General features: G+C 33.3%; 1 protein-coding gene across 1 annotated transcript; it reads left to right on the top strand.

Moving 5' to 3' along the window:
- The first annotated feature begins 504 nt into the window (after positions 1 to 504).
- LOC126750395 (nicastrin) lies at positions 505 to 27,119 on the top strand. Its single transcript, XM_050460014.1, has 11 exons — positions 505 to 661; positions 785 to 883; positions 7,228 to 7,512; positions 7,615 to 7,807; positions 7,892 to 8,169; positions 11,911 to 12,137; positions 16,172 to 16,510; positions 16,565 to 16,633; positions 22,592 to 22,744; positions 22,861 to 22,972; positions 25,831 to 27,119. The coding sequence occupies exons 1-11, from the start codon at positions 601 to 603 to the stop codon at positions 26,052 to 26,054; spliced, it is 2,040 nt and encodes a 679-aa protein (XP_050315971.1). The 5' UTR covers positions 505 to 600; the 3' UTR covers positions 26,055 to 27,119.

The following is a 27,119-nucleotide window of genomic DNA, read 5'->3' as shown; positions in this document are numbered from 1 at the left end:
AGTATTGTCGGTTTCCCTTATGGTAATGTTAGTAATTTTTCATAAATTTAACCAGTGCTTGGTTGAGTTAATAGTATTCTCCATCAAGTTTAAGTAAGTATCAACATTCAGATTACTGGATAAGAAGAATGGTCCAATTATATAATCGCCGAAAATACCAACTACAAGATGTCTTTAAGTAGTATCCACCGTCTCCACAGTTAAAAGTTTAAAAAGCATGATTAGCAATTTGCATGATCGAGCATATTTTTTTGAGGTGAACTTCTTTGTAATTACTATAGTAGGTATAATTCGTTGTAATTACTTTAGTGGTAAACTCAAATGAATTGAAATGAAAATTAATTTAAAACCATGATGAAGCTGCACAACTTGATCGCCGCGACAAAATGTTTGCGAGAGATTGCACGTAACTGTCTGCAGCTTTAGCTTAGCCATCTTTTTTGCAAGTAAAGGTGAAAAAGAAGAGTGTGAAGAACTGTCACTTGTCAATGTCAAAATTAACAACATTCATTTGTATGTTTCATCTGTCCAGTGAAAATAATAAAATAAATATATAAAAAAAAAAAATAAATATAAGTTCTAACAAATGTATATAGAAAAATGAGAACTAAATTCCTCTTATTAGTTGTTTTATTTATTGTTTGTTCATTAATAGAAAATAGTAAGTTTCAAAATATACCTATTAAATTTGAGAATGAATTTATGCCAAAATTTAACAAGACCTAGGAAATTTACTGGTTATACTCAAATATGTTTTTCATTAACCATCTAAACAATTTTTTAGGTAATGGGGATAGAGTCAAAGATTCTATGTACATACGAGTTAATTCCTCAATACCTTGCTACAGACGGATGAATGCTACTCACCAAATTGGTTGTTCCTGTAAGTAAATGGTCTTATTACTTTTATTAATAAATAAAGTTATTTTACAGGTAGACATTCAATTATAAACATAATTAAATCATAATAAAATAAGTTAACAGAATTGAACATGGCTATATTAAAATAACCTTCTTATACATCTATCATTATTCTCAGAAAAATGCCTTCTAAAACATTTCCTAAATTTTGTAAATTACATGCTACAAATCCTTTGTGATATATTATACAAATCATTAATTGCATTTATAAGTTGTTTGATTCTCTATACACTCTTGACAGAACAAAAATATCCATAATTAAATCTGCAAGATGATTCATGAAACAGTTTAGACGGCCTTGTATGTTTGAATACTAAATACATCAGCAATGGGCAATCTAATATACCAAAAGAAGAAAAAACATGTCAACATTTACTTTCCTTTTTCCTAAGCTCTCTATTCTAAATATCATGTTTGGATAGCATATTCTAATAATTGAATAGAATATTCTAATTATATTCTGTGTTTTATGCCCTGAAAACCAAATCTGTGTAAAATTGTGAAAAAAAAATTTAGTTGCCAACTTGGTTCTACAGTGGCAACTCTTCTAAATAATAAGTATATAAGCATGCATTGCAGTGTACATTTTCTTAATATAGAAAAGTTTGTAAACAAATAGCAGCATTCCTCTTGATGCTTCCCATCCTGAGCTGAATCAAATAAGAAGCTATTTGAAAAACATGCAGATTCTACTGTAATATTAACCCTGAACTACTACCGACACATTTTTATTACATATGTACTACTGATGGGTCCTTAGGACCCATAATAATAAAATTGCCATAAAATCAATAAAAAAAAACTTTTATTCAAAAATTTAAAATTACTTGGGTATATTACAATACATAAACTGAAAAAAACCTAAAATTATTTTTCAGAAAACTTAGGGCTTAATTTCTTGCAGCATTGATTGCAAATGGGCAACTTACATATGTCACACTGGATAGCAGTTTTCCTATCCTTGTTGGTGGGGCATATGGCACACCTTTTTCTTTTACTTTTTTCAGGAGGTACTTGAGGCTGCTCAGAAACTGGATTCGCAACCCCCAAAAGTTCAGCAATGAGGATTCGTACATTTGAGTGCACCTTCATGTTGGCCATTCTGAGTCACAAATGTTCATCTATTAATTGCTTCCCAAGAGTTTTGATAAATGAGTATCGTTTTATTTCTTTACCTTTTGATGCAAATTGGTACAATACTCGAGAATGCAATGTTCAATATAGCAAAAAAATTGCCATTGGCCAACGGTTAGTTCTTCTGGATACTGAATACAACGCACATTTCGCATCTAATGCGTCAACTCCAAATTTGGTTTCATTATAAAAATGAATTATCTCCGGCTTTTTGGTTGTTTCGTTGACAGAATTGTCATGATGCATGCTAGAAAGTAATATAATGCTTTTACTTTTTTTTGGCACATAGCTCACTATAGTGGTTAAAGAAGTAAATCCAAACGTTGATGAATGAATTGCACGTTTTCGGTTCGGTAAAAATTCAGGTGGTACAGATTTTTTATTTTTTCGTAAGGTTCCCACTGTTCCAACTGTTTTTCTTGAGTTCGTCGACGAGTTCCACTGAACTGTACCAGTTGTCCCCGGAGATGTTTCTGTTGGTGCCTTTAACACAATCCACAAGCCTAAGAACCACTCTTGTTGGATTTGATAATGTAGGCTTTTTTCCACCATCAACTTTTATTTCGGAACCGGCATAAATCTCTGCATCTACGAGATAATGCGTTTTAGCGTCAGCCAAAACCTGCACTTTAATTCCATATTTGGAAGGCTTGTTCGGAATATACATCCGAAATCCACACCTTCCTCGAAAGGGTACAAGCATTTCGTCTACAGGTAGGTAAATTCTCGGTGAATAACATTACTTTGATCTAGCTACAAACTCATCAAATAATTCTGAGACAGCGGCCAACTTATCAGTTTTTACTTTCTTTTCGGGTTTCTACATTGTCAAATCTGAGACAGCTCAATAAAAACGAAAATCTGGCCAGACTCATAGTAGCACAAAAAATAGATCTTCCTGTCCCATCTGTTGCCCACTTAGAACGGACGTCTTCATGATTAGATTTAAAGATGGACTGAAGATACAACAACCCAAAAAACCCCTTGATTTCACATATGTTTCTATAGTTTTCCATACTTTCCCAGAAGTCTTTAGACTCTTAAAATATTTCTTAACGCATCTTCTTCTGACAATGCCCTAGAACTGGACGCCATTGCGTTGCATTTATTGAAAGATAGTAAAAAAACACATTTTATATCTATTAACTTATACCTTATGGCCACTAGTACCAATTCTTGTGAAATAGATAAATACCTTGCAAAAAATAACAACGAATTAGATACTTTCAAACCAATAAGCAATTATTAACTTGTCGCGTATTTACTACTGATGGGTCCTCAGGACCCAGTAAACACTGCCTTCGAACCTCGCCGGCACGAACGAATACTGAAGTATGAATCTATGCCGGCGAAATCACGCGTATGGTATTGCGGAGGAGTACCCAGACAGCGAGTATCCAATGTTGCCAAACTTAAACAATATACCCAATTTAAAAATAGGATGGGTCCTCAGGACCCATCAGTAGTAGCTACGGGTTAATAGTTTTTTAAGGAAGTGAGAAAACTCATTAGCTGTTTTAGAACAATCTTTGCTAATAGCTAAACGATGCTTTTGGCTAATGGAAAGTAGATTTTTTCCATATAACCTAATTAAAAATATGCAATGAGCCTAAATCAAATATCTTTAAGATGTCAACCTGCTTAATAATTTTATATAATTGAGAGACAAAATGAGTGATTTTGACACTGTATTTAATAGGTCTGTACTTCCTAATCTTAGGAGACATCATATATATCACATCTTGCAAGTTAGTTGCAAAATCTTATATTATTGTAGGACCATATAAAGAAACCATCAAAAATGTTTTATCAAGAAGGTTTTATATAGGTATTTATATCTGTACCTCAGAGCCAAAGTATGTTAAGTCACAATGTGACGTTTTTGCCATCATCATCTATACATAGCAATTTTTTACCACTTGATAGCATTTTCCGTTACAGAGTTAGAAATTTTCAAACCAAATTAGGTCCACAGTTTAACAAAGGCCAAATCCAATTAAGTCTACTTAAAATAGTTTTCCTTTTAGAAAATATCAATCCACATTATATTAAGTGCCTTAAAATTCTTTGGCTTAACAAAGTTGGCAACATTGCACTATGTTAAGTTACCTACAAGTTCACAGTAAGTTCACAAGTAAACAGTTCTATTCAGCCAGTTAAAGTGTACGCACTGTTTTTAAATTTGTTCCTTAAATAGCTTGCCCAGTGTGTAAAAAATGAATTCTAGAACCCTGAAAATGTTATCAAAGTGTGTTTCAGAGAAAGTGTTGCTGTGTCTCAACAAACTGTTGATACTGCATTAAATAAAAAGAGATGTGGGGGCATGATTTCTCCAGATAAAAGAGGAAATCATATTCCAAGTAATAAAATCCCAGAAGACGATCGCCAAGGTATACACAATCATATTGTAAAATTTCACACTTACACCTCCCACTACTCCAGAAAAAGAACTGAAAAAAAATATCTAGGAAATCACCTTAATTTATCTAGAATGTATGCATTGTATGTTGAAGATTGTAATGATATGAACTTGCCATCAAATCAAATAGGTAAAGAGTGGCTTTACAGTGAAATTTTTAATTTTGAGTTTAACTACTCGTTTAAATTGCCCGCAAATGATACTTGTGACTTTTGTGATAAGCTAAAAATTCAACTGCAAAATTCAGAGTCACTAGAAACAAGACAGAGTTTGCAAGCCCAATACGATGAACAGGAGAGAGATGCCAATAATCGTTACAGGTTAAAATCTGAAGACAAAATACGCTCGAGAAGTGGAAATACTGAAAAAGTTGTTATGGTTGATTTGGAAAAATGTTTGCTCACTCCTGACTTGACAAACTCACAAAGTTTTTATTCACCCAAGCTTTGGACATTTAACTTTATGGTACATGATTCAACTTCACAACAATCCTACTGTATGATGTGGGACGAATCTGTATCTGGTAGAGGGGGAAATGAAATTGCATCCTGTATAACACAATTTGTAAAAATATGTGACTTATCAGACAGTATTCAAGAACTAACAATTTGGTCAGATAATTGTCCATCCCAAAATAGAAATCTGCTGATAATAATGAGTTAGTTTTGGATTCTAAAACAAAAACCCACCTTAAAAATTTTAAACTACAAATTTTTGGCTAGAGGACATACCCATTTGGAAGCGAACAGTGATCACTCGATCATTGAAAGGGAACGAAAAAAAGTTCCGCAATTCAAAATTATTACTCCTTGGGATTAGCAACAAATGGTCCGTCTTTGTGGTACAAAAAAAAAATTCAATGTTGTTGGAATGCAATCCTTCGATTTTCTAAACTTTAAGTCCTTGTATGAAGGTTCCTCTGCTCCATTTCGTTTGAATAAAAAAAATTCATCTAGGAAGGATTTTCTTATTTCAAAAGTAGTGCAAATGCAAGTAAGACAGGGAAAACTGGGGATTTTGTACTATAAAAACAGTTTTGGTTCAGAATTTTTAGAAGTCGATTTAAACCGAAAAACTAGGATAAAAAATATCTTCCCAATCAAATTACCTTGCCTAAAAAATCGTCCAAATCCGATTTCTAAAAAGAAATATGATCATCTACAAAAATTACTTCCATGGATACCAAATCAATTTCACGAGTACTACAGGACCCTTAGACACAATAATACAGTACAGGAAGAAGATGGTGACTCGGAGTAAACTTTATAATTTGTGTTGTTTCCTACAGACATTTAAGTCCTACTCTAATAATTTTCTATTTTATAATATAACTTGAAAAAAAAAATAAAATTTTTGTTAACTTAACATGGTTTGGTTTGAGTTTTGTTTCACTGTTTCGACTTTATATTAGTGTTAAGTCAAAAGCCAGACATTTAAGTCCTACTCTAATAATTTTCTATTTTATAATATAACTTGAAAAAAAAATAAAATTTTTGTTAACTTAACATGGTTTGGTTTGAGTTTTGTTTCACTGTTTCGACTTTATATTAGTGTTAAGTCAAAAGCCATTATTTTTTTTATGGGGCATAAAACGTTAAGTCACTTAACAAAAAAAATTAAGGCAAAAATCAAAACAAATTTAAATAGATAATATTTTTTTTAACATTTGTGTGAAATTTGGAAAAAATTTCTTAAATAGTTACAGATATATGATAAAATAAACTCACAAAACAACTTAACATGGCTTTCCTGACAAATGGCAATTTTTGACGTAGTTTGGCACTGGGGTACTGATATGTTTGTTAGAATTATGTTCTTTATTTTTATGTCTTTAATGGCTAGAATTTTTTTTTAATTTATTTATTTATTTGCCAAAAATTGTCAAACAGGAAGTATCTAATTAATAAACTGAAAAAACTAAAAACTAAATACTTTAGACAGCTTAGGTAACAGCTGGACAGTTTATATATATAGAAATATTTAATGGGTAATATAATTTAATGGTCATAATCATTGCAGCAATTTGCATTTGAATGTAACTATAGTGCGATTAAACAGGTTAATATCATTATTGCTGTGTAAAATATTAAACCAATAGCAAGCTCGATATAAAGGTGCATTTCTTGCTAAGTTAGTAGGTCTATTTTCTAAATAAAGCGTACATATTCTAGTCTGTCTATATGGATTTTAGAGTTGGGGAACCACATCATTGCTGCATAGAGTAATTTGGACTTAATTAGGTCAGAACTTAAAACAGAATCATGAAAATAAAAAAAGAAATACAAAATATTAACAACTGTAGATATATAGTTCACTGAAGTTAGACATACAAAATAATATATTGTCACTTCATATGTACTATGGACAATAGATTTAATTCGAAATTTCAATAAGGAAAAAGGTTTACAAAAAGGTTTTACAATTTTTCGATAAATGTTATGGTTTGTAGAACTAGAATATGAATAAATACCTTATTAATAAAAAATTATAAAAAACTAAGACTTAATAATTATAAAAAAACCCAGCTTTTATGGCTTGTCTCTTAACTTTCTCAAAATAAAAATTCATGCAATTTTTATTAAAAATCCTAACAGCTAATTTATCCCTCTAATATTAAAAATCTAAGTATAATTACTATTATTGAAAATCAGTGCCTTCACATAATTAACAAAATTGTGCACCAACAATAAATTTGTGTATCATATATTTGTAATATACCTATAATTTTATATAATAAATGTTATTCTTTCTAGCCGAAAGAGGAGGTTCAGTTGGTATAGTCCATTACTGTGATACTTTAACAGACCTAGAATCCGTTCTCAAAAATGGAACTGCTGGACGATATATTCCTGTAATATCAACATCTTTATTTAGTGTAGAGGTCATGTCAAATCTTATAAATAATAAACATAAGATAGCAGGTCTTATATTGCATCCATTTGGTTCTTATCCAAACTACTTTTCACATGAAAATCAATGCCCAAATGACAGATTTAGTGTTGAGGGAACCTGTGGACAAAATAAATGGAACCCGTGGGGTAAGATCTTAGAATTAATATATATAGTTTCTTTTCGATTTATATTATTTATTTTGTAAGTTCTTTTTATGGTGTAAATATTATGAGAATGATTTTTTACAGGAACTGGGTTGCTGTACAAAGATATTCCATTTGCAATGTTTTTCATTGAAGATCAAGATGAAATAGCAAATATTAAAAAATGTTTTCTAGCATTCAATAATCATTCTTTTGATACACAGTCAGATAGATCTTTATGTTCTTTAGAATTAAAAGCTTTTATGTATGCTACTACAGACACACCTACTTGCAGACGGTAATGTATTTCCTTTTTTAGATTAATAGCCATCAAATGCATTATTTAACAACTCTTACATTATAAAATAAAGTTATATTTTAGACGATCGAACGTATTTACAAATCTAAATCCGGTGAAACTCTGTGATCCCTTAGGAGATCGAAATGTATGGGGATCTTTGTTTCCATTGGTCGAAGAACACGAAAACTCAACAACAGTTCCCATAAATGACTTCAAGTACGTCATTGTTGCTGCTCGTATGGACACAACTTCGCTTTTTGAAAAAACCGCTGGAGCAGAAAGTCCGGTTACTGGAACAGTTGCTTTATTAAGTGTTGCTAAGTTACTTAAGCAAATGTTGCCGACTAGGAGTACAGATAGTAAGTCATTTTTAAGTAATAATATGTTTGGGTTGATAAAGCAACATTCCAGTATCTATTTATGCAAGGTAACACCGTAATTAAGATAAGTATGTTTCAAACTTAGACCTAATCAAAGTACCGTAATAAACTTGATTCTCAACGCTCTTTGCTCACTAAAACAATATATGAAATAAAATATTTAAGCATCAATACTGCTTAACAAAACATTAAGGATGTTAATAAAGGGTGGTCGATTTTGGTAGCGCATGTGTTTTGAATCTTATGCTTGCTCAATGCAACAGATAGAAAAGTGGATAAATTAGGCAAGATCAGAAATGTCACAGCATGTTTTTGAGGTATCTTAAAAAAATTGGAAAGTTGCTGAAAGCTTCGTAATACTTTGTATTTTTAAATATAAGAAGGTAGATAGAAAAATGTTTTGAAGTTCCTGTGATGTCAGAAATACTGTCAATATCAATACCATCGAGTCCCCGACCCCGAAAAAATAGTTCAAAGTCACTTTAAAATAGTGAAAATCGAAAGGGGCTCAACGATTCTTCCTCTAGAACTCCTCCCGACACCGGAAACTCCCTGGTAAGCTCGTTGCTACTTTTTACCCTAAAACTACACAACCGTATAGTGACTTTATAATAGAAATAACTGATGCTGACAGCCTAAACGTGTAAAGTTTCTGCCACAGAAGGTCGTGTGTGTTGTTGTTTGGACTGATTAATCCGGGCTAGCATCGAGACTCTTGCCGGTTTTTTGAAATAATACTTCCATCGAGATTAGGCGCCTTCTTTTTATGATTCTGGGTCGCATCTAGGTGCTTGGACTTATGACTCGCTCGGAGGATAGAAACCGACTAATCGGGAGAAGGTTTGGTTACATGTATTTATGAGGTCTGGGTGCGATGTTATTGGACGCGAGCCTGCAGAGCAGACCACGCCCCCCCAGACTACGGAACTTTTGGCTGATGAGAAAAGGTCGGGCGGAGGTGTGAACTACTGTGAACGTAGGTCTTTTACGGTGTTCTTGGGTGATGTTTTAAGTTTTTGGCGTTTGGATTAGGTTTTATGTAGGATTTGTGTGGTTAGTACGGATAAGTAATTGGGATTTGAACACCTAAGAAGAAAATGAATGAGCACTGTGGGGACTTAGACTTCGGCTCCTAGCAATAGTTTGAACGCCGGGTTTGAGTTTAATTTTTCAAGTTTTGCTATCAGGTTGTCGATTTTTTTTCCAACATCCCGTCAGGCAAACTTAGAAGATTTATGAGGTTCCTGTTTTTGACAGGAAACTTGGGACGTTTCATAAGCGATTGTGAAGTGCCTTCCTTTGGCTCCGCCCTCCTGGTGTTAGAGTCCGTGTAGGTCGTTTTCAAGGTCTCAGCGAAGCTTTTTTGTTTGTTTATGTTTTTTATGTTAGGGTTTTTTGGGCAGCGCCAATAACTCGCCGGATGGTCGCCACCGCAATTGCAACATTCTGCCGGGGTTGCTCTGTTTTTTTTCACAATCTGAGTAGAAGCGCCCTTGCATTTGTAGCAACGGGGCTTTGCGTTGCAATTGCTCATGACGTGTCCGTATTCTTGGCAACGATGACACTGCCCAATTTGCTTCCTGTTATCTATAGTATGGGTCCTTAAGCGCCCTACACGGACCCTAATGTTTAAAATGTTTTCAAGCTCAAACACGGTCTCTTGCTCTTTAGGGGCGAGGAACCTGATGAAGTCCGTAGGCCTTCTGCGGCCTGTGCCGGTTTTAAACCAACCCCTTCCTCCGGCTCAAACCCCATTATTCTCAGTTTCTCCTCCACTTCTTCCAATTTAAAGTTTTGATTTAGTCCTCTCAGTATCACATTCAGTTTCCTATCCTCTTCAAGGAAGAAGGAATGGAATTCCATTCCCTCTTCCTTGAGAAGTTCTGTAAGTGCTCTATGATCTTTGGGTGTTTTGGGGAAGGGCGCTAATCCCAATCTGTCTTTCTGAACTTTTTCAATGTTAATTTTTATTTCACAAAATAGCTTGTACTTTGTGGCCCAATTTTTTGTGTCTCTTAACACTACTTTGGGAACTTTGTTTGTATTAGGATCAGCGTTCTTCCCCTTTCCCGCTAAGGAAAGGTTGTTTAGGGGCATATATAGTGGGTCTTTTTTAAGCCTTTGGGTGGGGATTGGGATAGGGTTTGGGGCTGACGATGTTGAGGGGACTGGCTCCCTGATTGTTGTTTTTTCAGGGTAAACCGGTTCCGAGGCTGGCTCGTCTCCGAGTTGTGAAGGCGGAGATAGGCCCGCCTCTTCCCTGGTTCTTTTCTTTTTCTGTTCATTTTGGTTTATGTTACTAGCCAGATCCCCCTGCATCGTCAGATGCTCTTCGAGTTCAGTGTTTTTGTAAGTAAGGGCTTTATTTTCATTCAACACCTCCTCGAGTTTTCCACTCAAGTCGGAGATCTGCTTCTTGAGAGAAAGGTTTTCTGAGATCAACTTGTTTATCTTGTATTCAAAAAGATGTAATTTCTCGGTAAGCTGTGAGTTTTGAAATTTAATCTCGTAAATCTTATTCGCCCTTCCCTCAATCAGCAACTCTCTTTCTCGAATCTTCTCCTCGAGTTTACCAACTCGTTCCTCACTTTGCCTCAGCTCCGCACTCTGGGGGGTCGCTTTGCCAGCTCCCAGGTCGGGGTTTGGAGGGGTTTTGAGTGTTTTGAACAGTCTGGGATCGGTACGGGATTTTGATGGGGTTTTTTTGAACTTTGAGGAGTCGTCCGAAGTCTTACCCCGCTCTCTCTCTTGTCTGCTTCTTGATCTCCTGTAGTCCTCGCTTTTCGTAGACCTATCAGTCAGGTATCCGTCAGATAGGTCCATTTTTTGCTGATTTTCTTTTTTAAGCAGGCGTTGGTTGAGCCCCCCCACCGACAATGTGGGTCGAGTCGACGTTTTTCTCCGCCGTTTGTTGTTAGGAGTCTTCACTGGTTTGTGAATAGAAGTGGGAGGTTCACGTTGTGGATATATCAATGACGTGCTCTGCAAACTGCTAAACTGCTAACTGCTCAACAACTGCAACTGGATAAACGTACTGAACTGCTTAACTGCTAACTGCTAAAGGTCGTGTGAAAGTGAGTCAAAGATTCTTTTAAAATCTGTATTTATGATCAACAACATCTGTAAAATGTTGTTTGCGCACCCTCTGGACTTTCAAAAGCCACTTTGAAACTCAGGGTTACAATTATTGTTTTCGATTTGTTAAATACGATTTTATTAGTTTATGGATGGTAACCGAAAGCCCACTTATCCAGCAATAAATCATGACTAACGGCATCAAAGGCTTTACGTAGATCAATGAAAATAGCAACAGCTATATTTCCTGAATCGAGAATGTTTGAAATAAGATTCGTTAAATCTAGATTTGTCCTTAGAATGCTACTATTAAAAAAAAAAAAAAACATATTATAAGGATCGAATTTAACATATTGCTCAATAAATGATATTCTAGTTTTAATGATATTTTTCAGGATTTTTGAAAAAACACTTACTAAACTTATGGGTCTGTAATTATTCATGTAGGTGTTAAAAAAAACTATGGGGACAAAATATTTCTTGAAATATTGGTAGGTTTTCGATATTGGATTTCTTCAAGTGCAAATCCCTTATTATCTATTAGTACCAACAGTGGAAAAGTATTGATTAAGATCCTGTGCTATTTCTTGTTTATTATTTATTTATCTAATACACTTCCTCTTTAATGATTCCTTTTTTTTTCAGTAAAAACAAATGTTTTGTTCATACTATTCAATGGAGAGACGTATGACTATATAGGATCTCAGCGTTTACTGTTTGATATGGAGAGTGGCGAGTTTCCTACAGATTTACCAGTGAACAATGACATACTTCCAACAATTTATCCGGAGAATATAACACTTTTTATAGAATTGTCACAGCTTGCCCAAGGAGAGGCTACATATGCTCACTATTTAGACAGTGCTTCTGAGGTAATTAATATGTACATTGTATTTCATTGATTGTAATTGCCGGATATCTCCTTTACTACTAAAGATGTGAAGTTTTTATGCCATAAACAAAAAAGCCTTTTTTTGTGAGATACAGGGTTAAAATTCAAAGTTTCGTACACAGTTTCTTGATATATGTACCAAACTGTATTTTAATGAAACACTATATTTATTTGATCACAAAAAAATTGTTAGTTTTTTCTCATTACAATAATATACAGTATAATAGTAGGGACTTCAAATATTAAAGAAAATTATAAAAATAATTCGAAACATATTATTTTTTATTTGGTACGCCATGATAAATTTAAAAAATCAATTAAAAAATTTTGGAAGTTTAGAAATAATGGCTTTTTTTGCCAGTGACATCAAACATATAAGAGAATAACACTTTTGTTACTTCTCTTTTATTTTTTTTTAGTTCAACTTTTTAAGCCTTTTATATTTCAAAGAAGAGTTTATCGAAGATTTATTAAAATGCGACAATTTAAATTTTTTTGTAGCTGGACTTGTAGCTATCAGAGCACCACGTAAAATTATTTAAAAAATGGCTGTTTGTCTGCAAAGTTAGGTCTTTTGTTTAAAAAAAAAAGAAAAATCAACCCACAATCTAAACAGCAACGTTTTTTCATTAAAATCGTATTTTAATTTTTTCTGACAAAACACTTTAAACGAACTTTAAATCATATTTTAAGGGTAGTCTTCCGTTTTTTTTCTTTATCTTTTCATTCAAGAGATTCGTTTAAAACATTTTTTTATTACCAGCTTTAACTAACATTCAATAACAATTTTGAATTTAAAACAAAGAAATTATAGGTACGTTGCCTTACGTTATCGTAGCTTGATAATAATGAGCGGATTTGCGGAGAGCGGAAGTAATGACTTTGTTATTTTAGGCTTAGGTTCTAACGATCAGAGGGCAAGAAAATGTCCAAGCATGCGTTATATAAATGAGGCTCTAAAACTTTGTCTGCATGTGCAAATATTGTAATGTTAGCTCCTTCTATTTTAAATATGAAATTTGAACAGAAGGTTTCATTTTTTCATTCTAAGTTAAAGAACTTTATTGAGTATTTGATTGGTTTACTGAGAACCATATTTTGTTTCTAGATGTGTACAGTAACAGCTCATACAAGAAAAAAATTGAGATTTCCCAATCGTTATTAAATATTGTCATGAGCTGAAAAAGCATAAAATATGCAATTTAATATATGTTAAATGTACTTCAGAAACTATTGGGGATAATAGCCACTTAACTTGTTTCAATAGTGCTTGCAATAATGCAACTCGATATCTGATAATATATGTAGATGCTGTTATTAGTATCTCAGACACTGAAACTGAGAACTCTGTAAATATGTCTAATTCCTTTCTAGACATACATAGCTTTAACAATGAATTTCCAATCGCGTGTGTTACCGCCCCTGGCTCTAATTACAGCTTCCATTCGTCTTCGAAGGCCTCTAAACAGGTTCTGGAGGTATTCTTGCGGCACGTTTGCCCAGAAGTCAAAAAGAACATTTTGAAGATCATCTAGTGTTCTTATTGGTGCTGGATGTTGCTGAATTTGCCATCCTAGATGGTCCCAGACATGTTCTATCGGATTAAGGTCCGGGCTACGTGCAGGCCAATTTAGGGTGGGTATCTCGACCTCTTCTAAGTATTGCCGAACAACTCTAGCAGCGTGTGGACGAGCATTATCATGCATTAGCACAGAATTATCACCGATATATGGCATATAGGGCACTACATGCTCAACTAGCAATTTTAGTTACGGTTACAACATTGTTTGACTATATTACTTTATTCAAGTAAATAACTGCCAAGTAAAAAATAGTAGTAAGAAATACGTAATATTAACTTAATACTTGACTATATAGTAATTATTACTTTGCGGTAACTCTGATGGTAGCTGATACCGCTTAGCGATCTGACCTAATTACCTTTACAACGTCGTTACTATAAAGTAGAAAATATTGGTCGGTGGGACGATTAAATGGGAACTTTTAAGTAAGCGCGACTACAAAGTTAAATTTCAAGTTCTTGCGACTACATAGGAACGTCAAAATATTACCACGCAGTAATACACTTTGAAGTAATATTATCAGTAACAAGACCGAAATAGTTACCCTTATTTCTTCTTTAAAGTAATATTTACCACCTTGGCTATTAAAGCAAATTACCTTTAAGTAATAATTTCTACTATGCAGTAAAATATACTTTATAGTAGCATTTTTTTGAAATAATTTACTTATTCCTAAGTCATTTTTACTTGGAAGTAACAAAAGAAACTTCTTGGTAACTCTAGCAACAATTCGCCATATTTTTTTAAATTATTTGACTCCATTTTGTGAAAAGTTATTGCACGATTTTATGAATTTGCTAAAATCGGAATACTTTTACATTTTATACAATTTTTATTAAATTATAGACTTCTTATATTCATAGGAGTAAAAAGGAGGGAAAAAAATTATCTACCTTCTTTAAAAAATTAAATTTAAATATTTAGACTTGGTATATTTTTTTGTTAAAAGTTATTATTTTAATGAGGCGTTCTTTATTTTCGTCCTATATTGCCTATGTTTAACAGTAAAATTTGCTTCGTTTATATTTTTCCACTCCGGTAAGCGATAATATCAGCTATATTAAATACAATATGAAGTAGATTAACCCCGATACAACGCCATCACTTAGAATAAAGACGGACATATAAAATTATTTGTGTTGACAAAGAAAGAGAATCAAAATGTTTGCATAATATTGTCTCAGTAACTTCTTAGTAACTAGCACTGCACAATTACTACTTTATGACATCCCGAAAACCACTATGGGACGTTAAAAAGAAGTTCCCGGGACGATAGAATTACATATTTGCTACAGCAAAATCATTCCCAATTTTGGTAAAAAAGTGGTAACAGAACAGTGCCTAAACGGTTCCCGCGACTAGTAACCACAACTTTAAAGTATTCTTTATAGTCGCGATTACGTAGCTGTTGCCAAAAATGCTAGTTGGGTGGGGTTCTAGCATATCGGTTATGTACCTGTCAGCCTTTAGTCTTCCATCATTCACTGGTACTAGCTCCGTGTGACCCTCAAAAGAAATTCCTCCCCAAACCATGATAGAGCCACCACCAAAGCTTTCAGTTTGACAAAAATTAACCTGATCGTGCCGTTCACCACGTCGCCTATATACTGGAATATAGACAAAATCTTGATTCATCCGTGAATAAAATATTGGACCAATCTTGAATATTCCAATTTGCGTGTTCTCTAGCAAATTGCAATCTTGCTACTCGATGTTCTCTGGTAAAACGTGGACCTCTAGCTGGCACTCTGGCTCGTAAACCTGCTTCTCTCAGCCTATTTCGAACTGTCTGTAGGCTTATTCGGACATTACGAGCAGCCAACAGATCTGTTTGTAGTCTTCTAGAGGTGGTATGCCTAATTCTTAAAGCCGTTAACCTTAAGTAACGATCATCTACTGCCGAAGTTACCCTTCTGCGGCCTTGTCCGGGTCGTCTGGATAGTTGTCCTGTTTCTTGGTAGCGATGGATATGGTGCTTTGTTGAACCCCCATTATCCGAGCGACGTATCTTTGACTGCGGCCATCTTCTATGAGCGTAATGATTCTAGCGGCTTCTTCATTAGTCACATGTCTTGTTAAACGTTCAGGCACATCCATTATTAACAATAAATTTAAATTTTCACTTTAGAATAACACTATTTGCTTAGAACGTTTTCGATCTCAATGCATTCGCCAACACAGGAATAATCTACGCGAGCATTTTTGCTTCAAAAAAATATGTAAGAAATTCCGATCATTTTTCGTCCATGATAAGAAACCAGAAATATCTTTTAAGTTGATACATATAGAGATTGTCCCAAAAAATATTAAAAATATCTTAAAATACTAGTGATGCGATAATTTTTGTGGGGTGTGTAGTAAGAAGATACCTGCAATTACAACCAAAATAGGACACTGTAATTTTTTTTCGAAAAAATTTCTTTGGTTTTAGATATCATCGTTTATCAGTATCCTGCAACATAATCATCCCGCCCTTAAGCCCACACCAAATTCCCTTCCACCCTCATCACTGCACACCTTCCTCAAAGGACGAACTCCCCTAAAAGGACTCATCATAACGAATCACGAAAGAAAATATCGAAATCATTACTACAATTCGCTTTATGATAATAGCACTAACATAGGTTATCAGTACCACAACGGCAGTACCATAATTGATAATACGTTACAAAAATATATTGGAGATGTTGCAACTATGGTGGCTAAAAGTCTATATGAGTTAATCACGAAGAAAAACTATACTGGGAATGAAGTTATTGATTTAAATTTGGTAAATATGAATATTTTGTTGTAATAAATTATTAATCATTTCTAATTTTTATAGGTTGATGAAATGTTTCACTGTTATTTGGAAGATTTCAATTGTAGATTACATAAGGCTATTCAAAAAAGGGTAAGTTATAAGCATAATCAACTGATTTGTTAGGGTCTCAGAGGCGTTTGTACTCTTTTAAATTATTTAGTTTTAAATTTAGTCTATAGTATCTGAAAGTTGTTGTTTTAGTCGTCAACATAGTTACTTGTGATTCAAATGTATTTTACCAGATTCAAATAATAAAAAAATTTCATTAACGGAGCATCAAGAAAAAAATTACTATTCCTAACTAAGGCAGTTGTAGAGCTAGAGATATCAATAAATATAATACAAACAAAAGTTAAAAGCTTTAATAAGTTAAAAGTTAAAACAAAAGTTTAAGTAAAGTCAAGCAATATATTTAAATAACATCACATATGCTATACTCCCAGATGTACCGGGTAGCCAGATAAGAATGCAAAGTGCTGTATTTTGGAAACTATTCGTCGTACAGACTTGCGGTAAAAAAATGTACAACTAAAGTGGCCAAAAGAATACCGTGGAAAATATTCTTAGATTTCCAAGATGGTCGCCAGGGGGCGTAACCGCCATCTTAAACTTTTTAAGTGATTTTTCACTGAAATCTACCCAGTAAATGTTACGAAAAAATATAAGGTACCTGCAGGTAATAAGGCCTGTCGGGTAATAAGGCCTATATTCAAAAAAACCGCTTTAAATTAATCGCAAATCGATTGCATTGGGTCCGCGTCTCCTATTGGTCATTGGCAACATCTCCTTGGTGCGAGGAGGATTTAATATCAGCAGTTCGATCTGTTCAACGCGGTACTCTGACTACATATGGGGCTGCGGCAAGGTTTAATATTCCCAGAAGAACCATTAGAAATCATGTTCAGAATGGAATCCTAATAAAAAGACTGGGTCGTAAATCTATTTTAAAAGAAAAATAAGCAGCTGATCTCATTAAAAGAATAATAAGATTTAGTGAAATAGGTCTACCTGTGACTCCACGGATCCTTCGTCGATTGGTATTCAGATTCTGCGAAGATAATAAAATTGCTCATCAATTTAATACAACTTCAAAACTTGCTGGTAAAGACTGGCTAAAGGCTTTTATGAAGAGAAATCCTGTAATTTCTAAAAGAAAATCACCGTTTATGAATCCAGCTAGGGCTCAAAAACTTAATAAATTTATAGTTGATCATTTTTCAAAAATAGGGTAAATGTATGATGATCTTGATATAATTAATCACCCTGAAAGACTTTATAATATGGATGAAAAAGGATGCCGCTTGACTATTCACCACCAGCCAACCGTTTTAGCTAAGAAAGGGGTAAAACGTGTTCACTTTCAATCGTCAGAACATGCAGAGAGTGTGACAATTGCAAGATGTGTCAATGCCCTTGGAATACCAATACCTCCTATGTTTATTTTTAAAGGAAAGAGGCTAAAGCCAGAATTACATGATAATTTGCCACCAGGTACTCTAGTGGAAAAATCAAGTAAAGGCTACATGACTAACGAACTTTTTAAAGAATTCCACAAGCACTTAGCCCGATACAAAAGTCCAGGAAGGTGCCTCTTAGTTTTTGATGCTGCAGCTTGTCATCTTGATTTGTCAATTGTTGATGTTGGAGACTCACTTGATATAGATCTCTACTGTTTGCCATCGAATACAACACATGAGCTTCAACCCCTAGACAAATCTGTATATCGTTCATTTGAGCATTATTGGGATAATGAGGTATTATTATTCTTGGATCAGAATCCTAACAAAAAGCTGACCAAATCACGTTTTAACATCATACTTTCAAATGTTTGGTCTAAATGCATGACACATAGTAACATTATAAACGGTTTTAAGGCTACTGGTCTGTTTCCATTAAATCCCGAGGCAATTCCAGAAACAGCATTTGCTCCTTCAATTGTCTCAGAGGTACCGGCACCGGATGATACCAACAAAGAAAATATGCGTCCACCTGAATCTCCTCAACCTGGTCCGTCTGGAATGGCATCCAACAAGTCTGGAAAATTTTCCTATTCCAATTACTCTTCTGACTCGGATTCGACTGATGACCATATCCCTCTTGCTGAATTAAAGAGACGAACAACAAAAGTCACTTCTTTTAATGAGCTTTTGGCCACACCAGTAAAAACTAATGAAAAACCTAAAAAAAATCGAAAAAAGCTCTAAACTACAAAGGAACTCCAGTCACTAGAGATCTTTTTACCGAGGAGAACAAAAGTCGTGCCAAATTGAATAAAGATATTGAAAGCTTCAGGGAAAAGTTAAGTACCGAATGGTATTGCCATGGATGTGAGGAAGACAGGCAGGCCGATATGAGGCAGTGCAGCAAATGTCTTAAATGGTACCATGAGGAATGTGTTGGCTTAACAGTCAATGACATGGATGATTTTGAGTGTCCCGATGGCTGCTAAACTTCGCCCAATTAACGAGTTGTGCAATTTTTATGTATAGGCTTTATTAAACCTCCATCGGATAATAAGGCCGATTTGCGTTATTTTTCCTAATATTTATTTTTTGTTTTCTAGTTTTTTTAGAGATAATTTTTTTAAGTTTGTTAAAATTAATATAACCTTATAAGCACTTTGGTGTATTAAACTAAATATTAACATTACAGTCTTTCACTTTATTCAATTTTTTTTCTTAGCTAGGCCTTATTCCCCTCAAGTACCTTATGCTTTTTAAAGCTCAGCTCTACTCGAGTAATTTTTGTTTAACACTTTGTGACGTATCTATTAAACTAAAGTGGTGGGGGGTAATTCAATGTTTTTTTTTTAAATAAACAGCTGTAACTCCTAAACGACTGAACGGATTTTAACAAACTTGGTCTCGTTAAAAAAACATTTATTGCTCCATCAAATCCGTCTTATCTGTGATATGTCTAGTTCTTAGTAATGCCGCTAGAGCGCGTTTTTAGATCTATTAACAGAAAATTGCAAAATTCTCTTAAAAATTAAATGCAATATTATGACTTTTTTGCATAAAAATGTAGTGAAATGATAGCTAAATAGGCCAGTGAAAACCGTATCTCGATATCTTATTCGTAGCCTGAAATATCGAAAAAATAATATTTAGTTATCATATAATTTTAATAAGACGCTATTACACCGATATTTATGTTATTTATTTGTCTTTTTTCAAGGTTCAATGATAAAATGTCTTAATTTAATAATTTTTAAATATTTAGAATATTATAGTGCAAGGTAGGCAGAATATTGAAGAGTAGGCCATGGAGGAAAAAACAAATGCCTAAAATCAACTTTTAATATTAAAATATTAAAATTAACTATTAAAATGCCTTTTACAAATGATGAAGCTGTCGATATGATTGCGGTATATTTTGAATGTCTTCAAAATGCGCCATTGGCTCAAAGGGTATACAGAGCTCGATATCCAGATCGGCGTTTAGGCGATGCGAGAATTTTTCTGCGTTTAGTGCGAAATTTGCGTAATACTGGCAGCTTTCGACCTCAGTTGCGAAGACACTCGGCTAGAACAAGGGAAGACAATATTATTAATGTCTTAGCATACGTGGAATTCAATCCCCACGTTAGTACGAGAGCAATGTCTCGCGCGTTGGGTATATCACGTACTACTATTCTAAACATTTTAAAGAATCACAGGTAAATTTTTATGTCACAAAAAATACTACTTTACATATTTCGCAGTGTGTTTTTTTTCAAATTTTTAGACTGCGCCCATATCATATGGTTTAACATCAAGCCTTGAATCACGAAGACCGACGGTTAGATTTTTGTCATTGGATGTTGGGCAGCATTAGGGAAAATAGAGATTTTTTGATTATGAGGCCACTTTTAGGAGTGATGGAAACATTAATTTGCATAATATGCATTATTGGTGTGACAACAATCCTCACTGGTTGCGGGAGGTCCAACATCAAGGCCATTGAAGTATCAATGTGTGGTGTGGCATTCTGGGCGAAACTATTATAGGTCCCTATTTCTTTGTACAACCACTAAATGGTGCCGTGTTTCTTGATTTTCTGGTGAACCAATTGCCTCTTTTATTAGAACATATACACCTGCAATTACGACAAAATATCTTTTGTCAAGAGCAGAAATTGAAGCTGATGTATGTCCATGCATAAGTGGCTCCAACAATGCATTAAGTTTGATGGAAGACAGTTCGAGCGTTTAAGAAGGCATTAGTTTTATTTCAAAATCGGTAATTTTTTTATTATGCCCATACGCGCTTCTTTTTAATTTTTTGAACAAAGAATATTTTAATTATTTAAAAATTATTAAATTAAGACATTTTATCATTGAACCTAGAAAAAGAACAAATAAATATCTATTATATTTAATAATAATAATAATAATATATATTCTTTCTTTGATATTTCAGGCTGCGAATAAGATATCGAGATACGGTGTTCACTGGCCTATTTAGCTATCGTTTCACTATATTTTTATGAAAAAAAAGTTATATTATTGCATTTAATTTTTTAGAGAATTTTGCAATTTTCTGTTATTAGATCAAAAAACGCGCTCTAGCGGCATTACTAAGAACTAGACATATCACAGATAAGACGGATTTAATAGAGCAATAAATGTTTTTTTCCAACGAGACCAAGTTTGTTAAAATCCGTTCACTCGTTTAGGAAGTTACAGCTCTTTATTTAAAAAAACATTGAATTAGCCCCCACCACTTTATTTTAATAGATACGTCACAAAGTGTTAAACAAAAATTACTCGAGTAAAGCTGAGCTTTAAAAAGCATATATTTTTTTGTAACATTTACTGGGTAGATAGATCTCAGTGAAAAATCACTTAAAAAGTTTAATATGGCGGTTACGCCCCCTGGCGAGCATTTTGGAAACCTAAAAATATTTTCCACGGCGTTCTTTTGGCCACTTTAGTCATAAAATTTTTTACCGCAAATCTCTACGACGAATAGTTTCCAAAATACAGCACTTGGCATTCTTATCTGGCCACCCTGTATTATGGTACTAATTTATTACCTCTAATAAACACCTTTTTTTAAGTTTATCCACAATACACCACTTCTTATTTATAATAAATACATTGAAGAGTAAAACTTTATGCTAAGAATTAAATTATATCTTCCTATTCATCCCATAGTATGACCTACATAACAAAAACCCATTAAGTTTAAAAAAAATATTTTGGTTAGTGGATCCGAGAATGTTTAAGTGTTCAGGTTCATGATAAAACAAAGAATTTTTGGTTAGAGCTAATGCGGGTATTGGAGAATACTAAGGGCTCTATTGAGGTATCTGTAATTTCTTACTGTGAACTTTTGGTGGTGCTTAAATATAAGACAATCAGTTTACAAGATGTATACACAAGAAAGGGTTAAAATTCTTTGATTACTATGAAGTTGAGTAGCAGGTTAGGGACGTAAATCAAACCTCTAAATTAAAAGTTTGTCATTCCTTGATTAAAAGGACAGATTTAAAGGAATCTTTGATTCCTAGATTTAAAGGAAAAAAGCACTATATGGCATAGGATTGTTAGCGTTACAAAGGTAGCGAGTCGCGCTTTTTTAAAGAACAAATATACTGTGAATTAAATCAGTGCTTGTACTGGCCTTTAAAAGTTCCCATTCATTACGAAATTAGATTAGAATTTCACATTATCTTTGAAAATGTATCATTACAGTTTTCTGGACTGTTTGTTTCTACTTCTCATTTAAAGTGGTTTGTTTTCCACCTTCAGTTCTTCATACGTTATAAAACCTGCGACTTGTAAATAGTTACTAGGCAAAAATTTGTAAACAAGTTTGAATATTATAACGGGGTTTACTCAAAAGCATTAATTAAGTAGTAGGTTCACCTCAGTATTCATATCGCGCTTTTTTTCAAACCTTTTTTTTCTTAAGACTGGATTATTTAAATTATAAAAAAGCATTTGTTATTTATAAAATCCCGTAAGCTTTCATCCTATGGTAAGCATCGATTTTGAATAATTTTATAATTGTACAAACTCTCAGTTAACTTACATTAACTGTTTCTTTCTTAACCTTTTTTTAGAGTTTTCCAAGACAACCTGTGTCCAGTCTTTATGTCGGTGTAAATATAGTCGATAATTATTTTACCAGTTTAGTATCCCTAACAATGGCTTGGTTCACCGGAGATAAGATAGCACCATCTGGTCCAAATTGCACTAATCTAGACAAGGTTCATGTAAGTGCGCTTTTTATTAGTTAAAATCAGGTATTTATAAATGTATTAACTGTAACTGAAGAAGAAGCTCAACCCAACCAGATATTTTAAATTATAAATGTAATTTTTTCTAACAGGTGTATAAATACTACAATATGTCAGTGAGCATGGACAATCTAGATGAGTTATGGTGTTATAGAGCCACCGTTAATATGACTGATGCTATTAGTCCGGCGTTTATTATAGAGGGTAAGTAACAAAATCCTAGTACAATGTTTATCTTATTTCGGTATCGTGCCACCATATTCTTGAGTTAAGCTCAATTTATATTGTCGGATAACGATTTCTGAATATCGTAAAAGAATTTATGGGGCGTGACAAAGATCTCTCCAATTTTGCCAAATCAACCCCTACACACAATTATTATGAAAAGATGTATTATTTCTGTATTTGATGATGGGTATTACAATAGATTTAAAGATGTTTTGCATTTTATTTTGGGGAGACTTTGATTCTAGTGTTTGTGAGACTTGCTATTTTATTGATCTTTTGGTTTGTTATTGTCTTATTTGTTGTTACAAAATGGTGACATGGAAATATGTCGCATGTATTAACAATACAGGAGTTTTAACAACAAAAAACATTAAAAATCTTTAAAAAAATGTCCCATTTTCAAAATTTTCCAATTTTTATTAATAATAATATCTATTATTATAGCTAATAAACATTAAATATTAACTCTTTATTTTCTTAAAAAGAATAACATATAACATACAATAATATTATTATACCAGATTTAATATAACACATTATTGTATATATTGTTAAAGTTTTTGGCATAAATGAGCATTTTTTTTAAAGTTATCTCTAAGAAATTAAAAAATTGCATTGCTAATGAAGCGAACGAATTTACCTCCCGGCTCACTTATTCCCCACAGACGTAGGTATCGTTGTAAAGTAAATATACGTATTATTAATTGAACCTATTACAAAACAACAATGTTGTACAATAGCAAAAAAAATTACAAAGGATTAAGCTATTCATAAGAACTACTATGAAATTCTACATAGAACTGGTCTTTAAGCCAATTTTTTAGGCATGACAATTCAGCCTATTTAGAAGGTAACCACAGTTATTCAAAACATCAATTTAAATCGTTGATTGATTTATTAGATCTTAACTTGGGAAAATGTGAAGAAAGACTAGACTTAACAGACTTATAATTAGTTGGTTGATTTATGGTTTATGAACTTCTGCTGTTATGTGCAATTACCCAGTTAATTCTGGATGTATCCTGTTTCCCAAAATTTACAACTTTTACAGAATCTGTAAGTTTTTGAAAGTCTTTACATCTACATTTTCCTTTCGGCTACATATAATCAGCGTTTATTCTTAAACCAGAACTTATTCATCAGAAATTTATTTCCAAAAATTTACAGGTAGACTAAGCCTAGGAAATAGAGAGGAAATGAGGAGAAAAATCCACCATTTTGCTACTAAAGTTGTGGATGTTCATTTAACGAACCTATAATTATTTTTTGCCGGCTTTCGAAATTAGTACCTTCAAAAAGATGCACTTCATAACACAAAAATATAATGACATCCCTCTAAATAACATTTTAACATAACATAGTTGAAAAAGTAAACTAATAAACATAAATACAACGAATGGCGTTTGTTACTTCGATTTAGCGTTTACCTGCTTCTATTATTTTTTCTCCTATAGGGTGGACGCACTCTAAAACTAAATATATGTATTCTAGGATTCAATCATATTTAACCAAAAGTCAAAGTCAAAATATACTTTATTTGCTAAGTTTACAAACTTGTGCTTCTGCAAAGCTTCCTTATCCTAGAATTTATAATACAAGTATTTATTTGGTTATACAGGATACAGGACAAAAACAGAATACAGAATCGATTTTGTTTGTACATAGAAGCATATTTTATATAATCAAAGAAAAAACCAAAAAAGAAGAAAAGAAAAGGCGAGAACCAACATAAAACAAGAATAATAAAAAAAAATCTGATCAACAGATATATAATTAATTTTAAATATTAAAATGAGTCGTTAAAATACTCTTCAATGCTGTAGTAAGCTTTTGGTAAGATTAATTTCTTTAGTTCTCTCCTAAACTTTTTAAGTGTTGCAGTTTCCAATATAAAGAGTGAGAAAACTGTTAAAATTCTTCGAAAATCCAGATGCAACCACCCTCTGGGTGCGGCCAGACAGGTATGACTTCAACCACCCCAAAGCCACTCCCCTAAATCCGTAAAATCAAGCTTTGACAGTAGTATTCCATGATCCACACAATCGAAGGCCTTGGACAGATCACAGAACACCGCTGCTGCAGCCTCCTTGGAGTTCATAGATAGATACACACTCTCCAAGAATCTGAAAATGGCATCCTGCGTGCCCTTAGATGACTGAAATCCATACTGATTGGGGGACAGCACCTTGTATTTGGTCAAAAAAGAGACAATTCTCTTTTTTGCAAGCCACTCAAGAACCTTGGAGAGGCTAGACAAAATTGATATGGGACGGAAGTTAGAGGGTCGGTCCATGGTAAACTACCACCCTAATGAAGAGGGATAATCATAGCTTCCTTTAAACAGGATGGGAACTCGCCCTGAAGAAATGACTGATTAATTGCCCAAACCAAAGCACCTAAAGCGCAGGCAGAAGTGACAGTAGACGTGAAGAGATACCATCGGAACCCGAAGACCTATGATTCTTCAAGCACTGAATTGTTTCAAGGACCTCGGTGGCATCTACAGGGTGGAAAAAGAATGATTGGTTGATAGCATTCCGATTAAGATACTGCAATGGATCGCCGTCACTGGGAACTGCTTCCAGTAACTTCTCAGCAATATTAGAAAAATAGTCATTGAAATCATCGTGCCCCAAGTCCGATTCAACCAACCGCCGACGAGAAGACTGCCTACATTCGTTAATGATTAACCAACTTTCCTTCTGTCTGTTACCGGACGAATCTAAGCGCTGATTGTAATACAGTTCCTTTCTGAATTAATACCTATCTAATTACTTGAAACATCGACAAGACATTCACATCAGTACATTAAATATTTTCTTTTTTACTTTCAGATTACGACTGGTCCTCAAACAAATATAGTTCCTGGTCTGAGTCTTCATGGACTGATATTGGTATACGCATATTCCTTAGACCGTCACCATCTCATGAAAGAATGACCTTAGCACTGGGGTCTGTAGTCATGATTCTCTCATTTATTATTACTTATTTCGTTCATAAAAGATCTCATATACTTTTTGAATATCCCGTTGTCGAAGATTCTCCCGTAAATTGTTAATTATTTTAAATTAATTAGAAGAACGTGTCCAAAGTTGCTGCTCAAATACCTCCACCGATCTATTATGTTCGCAAGAAGTTTTAACAGACTTACCTTTACTAACCAAAATAATTTTACTTAAAATATAACAATTTTAGTTTCAAATTAATATACTTCAATTTTTTATTATTTTTTTTCTTAACTCGAAAAACCAGTAATCGCTACATTAATGTACAAAAATGTCAAGCAGTAAAATAATTGGAGTATTTGGTTTACTTATGACTTTGATTCACCTTTAGCACCTTTTATTTTAAACAAACTACTATGTAAATTAGTTTTAAAATCTGTCACCTAATGCCTATATGTCCCAAGATCAAAATGTACTGAATATCAGTGCCCAGTAAAGACAAATATACTCAAAAAATATGTTGGATATAACCAAGGTTTACTATTGGTCAAATAATTGGAAAATTATATAGCTTGTTCCTATTTTTCATAGTTTTATTGAAGGTAAAGTCTATAAAGATATTTAGAATACAACATTAATAAAATCTTATAAGAGTGCCTTCGTTATTCAGTACAATTCAATTTGTAAATACTGGGCAATTTTGGGCTAAAAAAAGTAGGTGTCTATTTTAAACTGTAAAAAAAGACCTTATTCCCATCGTATTCTTTTTAATGCTTTAGAAAATTTTTAAATAATTCTTATTTTGTACATAGTAACTAGATTTAGTTTATATATAAATCCATATTAATTTTACATACTTCAAAAAAACAACAAATCAGAAAAGTTTCTGAAACAATACTTATGTTAAGACTGAATTATAAAATATCTTGCGACAGACATTTTTCTGATTTTCAGCAATTTCGATTGCCTGAAAAGTGATTTATGCCGAAGATAAGTATTGACATAGATAATTTATTTATTGAGGCTTTACATTCATAATTATCCAATGCTTAAATATAACTTCAAAAATCAAATATTAAATTTATTGTTTATTTATTCGACTATTAAACCTTGAAAGTAAAGGTGACGATATAGTTTTTTAGTCCGTATATAATTTCTAGTATAGTATAACCAGAGAT

This window comes from Anthonomus grandis, chromosome 2 (genome assembly GCF_022605725.1).
Source record: "Anthonomus grandis grandis chromosome 2, icAntGran1.3, whole genome shotgun sequence".
Classification (NCBI taxonomy): domain Eukaryota; kingdom Metazoa; phylum Arthropoda; class Insecta; order Coleoptera; family Curculionidae; genus Anthonomus; species Anthonomus grandis.
This window is presented reverse-complemented; position numbering and strand designations above follow the sequence as displayed.

Excerpts from the sequence above, each read along its gene's own strand:
- LOC126750395 (XM_050460014.1), top strand. The coding sequence starts at position 601 with ATGAGAACTAAATTCCTCTTATTAGTTGTTTTATTTATTGTTTGTTCA. Across the intron at positions 7,513-7,614 it reads AAATAAATGGAACCCGTGGG|GAACTGGGTTGCTGTACAAA; the intron begins GTAAGATCTTAG and ends GATTTTTTACAG. Across the intron at positions 16,634-22,591 it reads ATAAGGCTATTCAAAAAAGG|AGTTTTCCAAGACAACCTGT; the intron begins GTAAGTTATAAG and ends ACCTTTTTTTAG.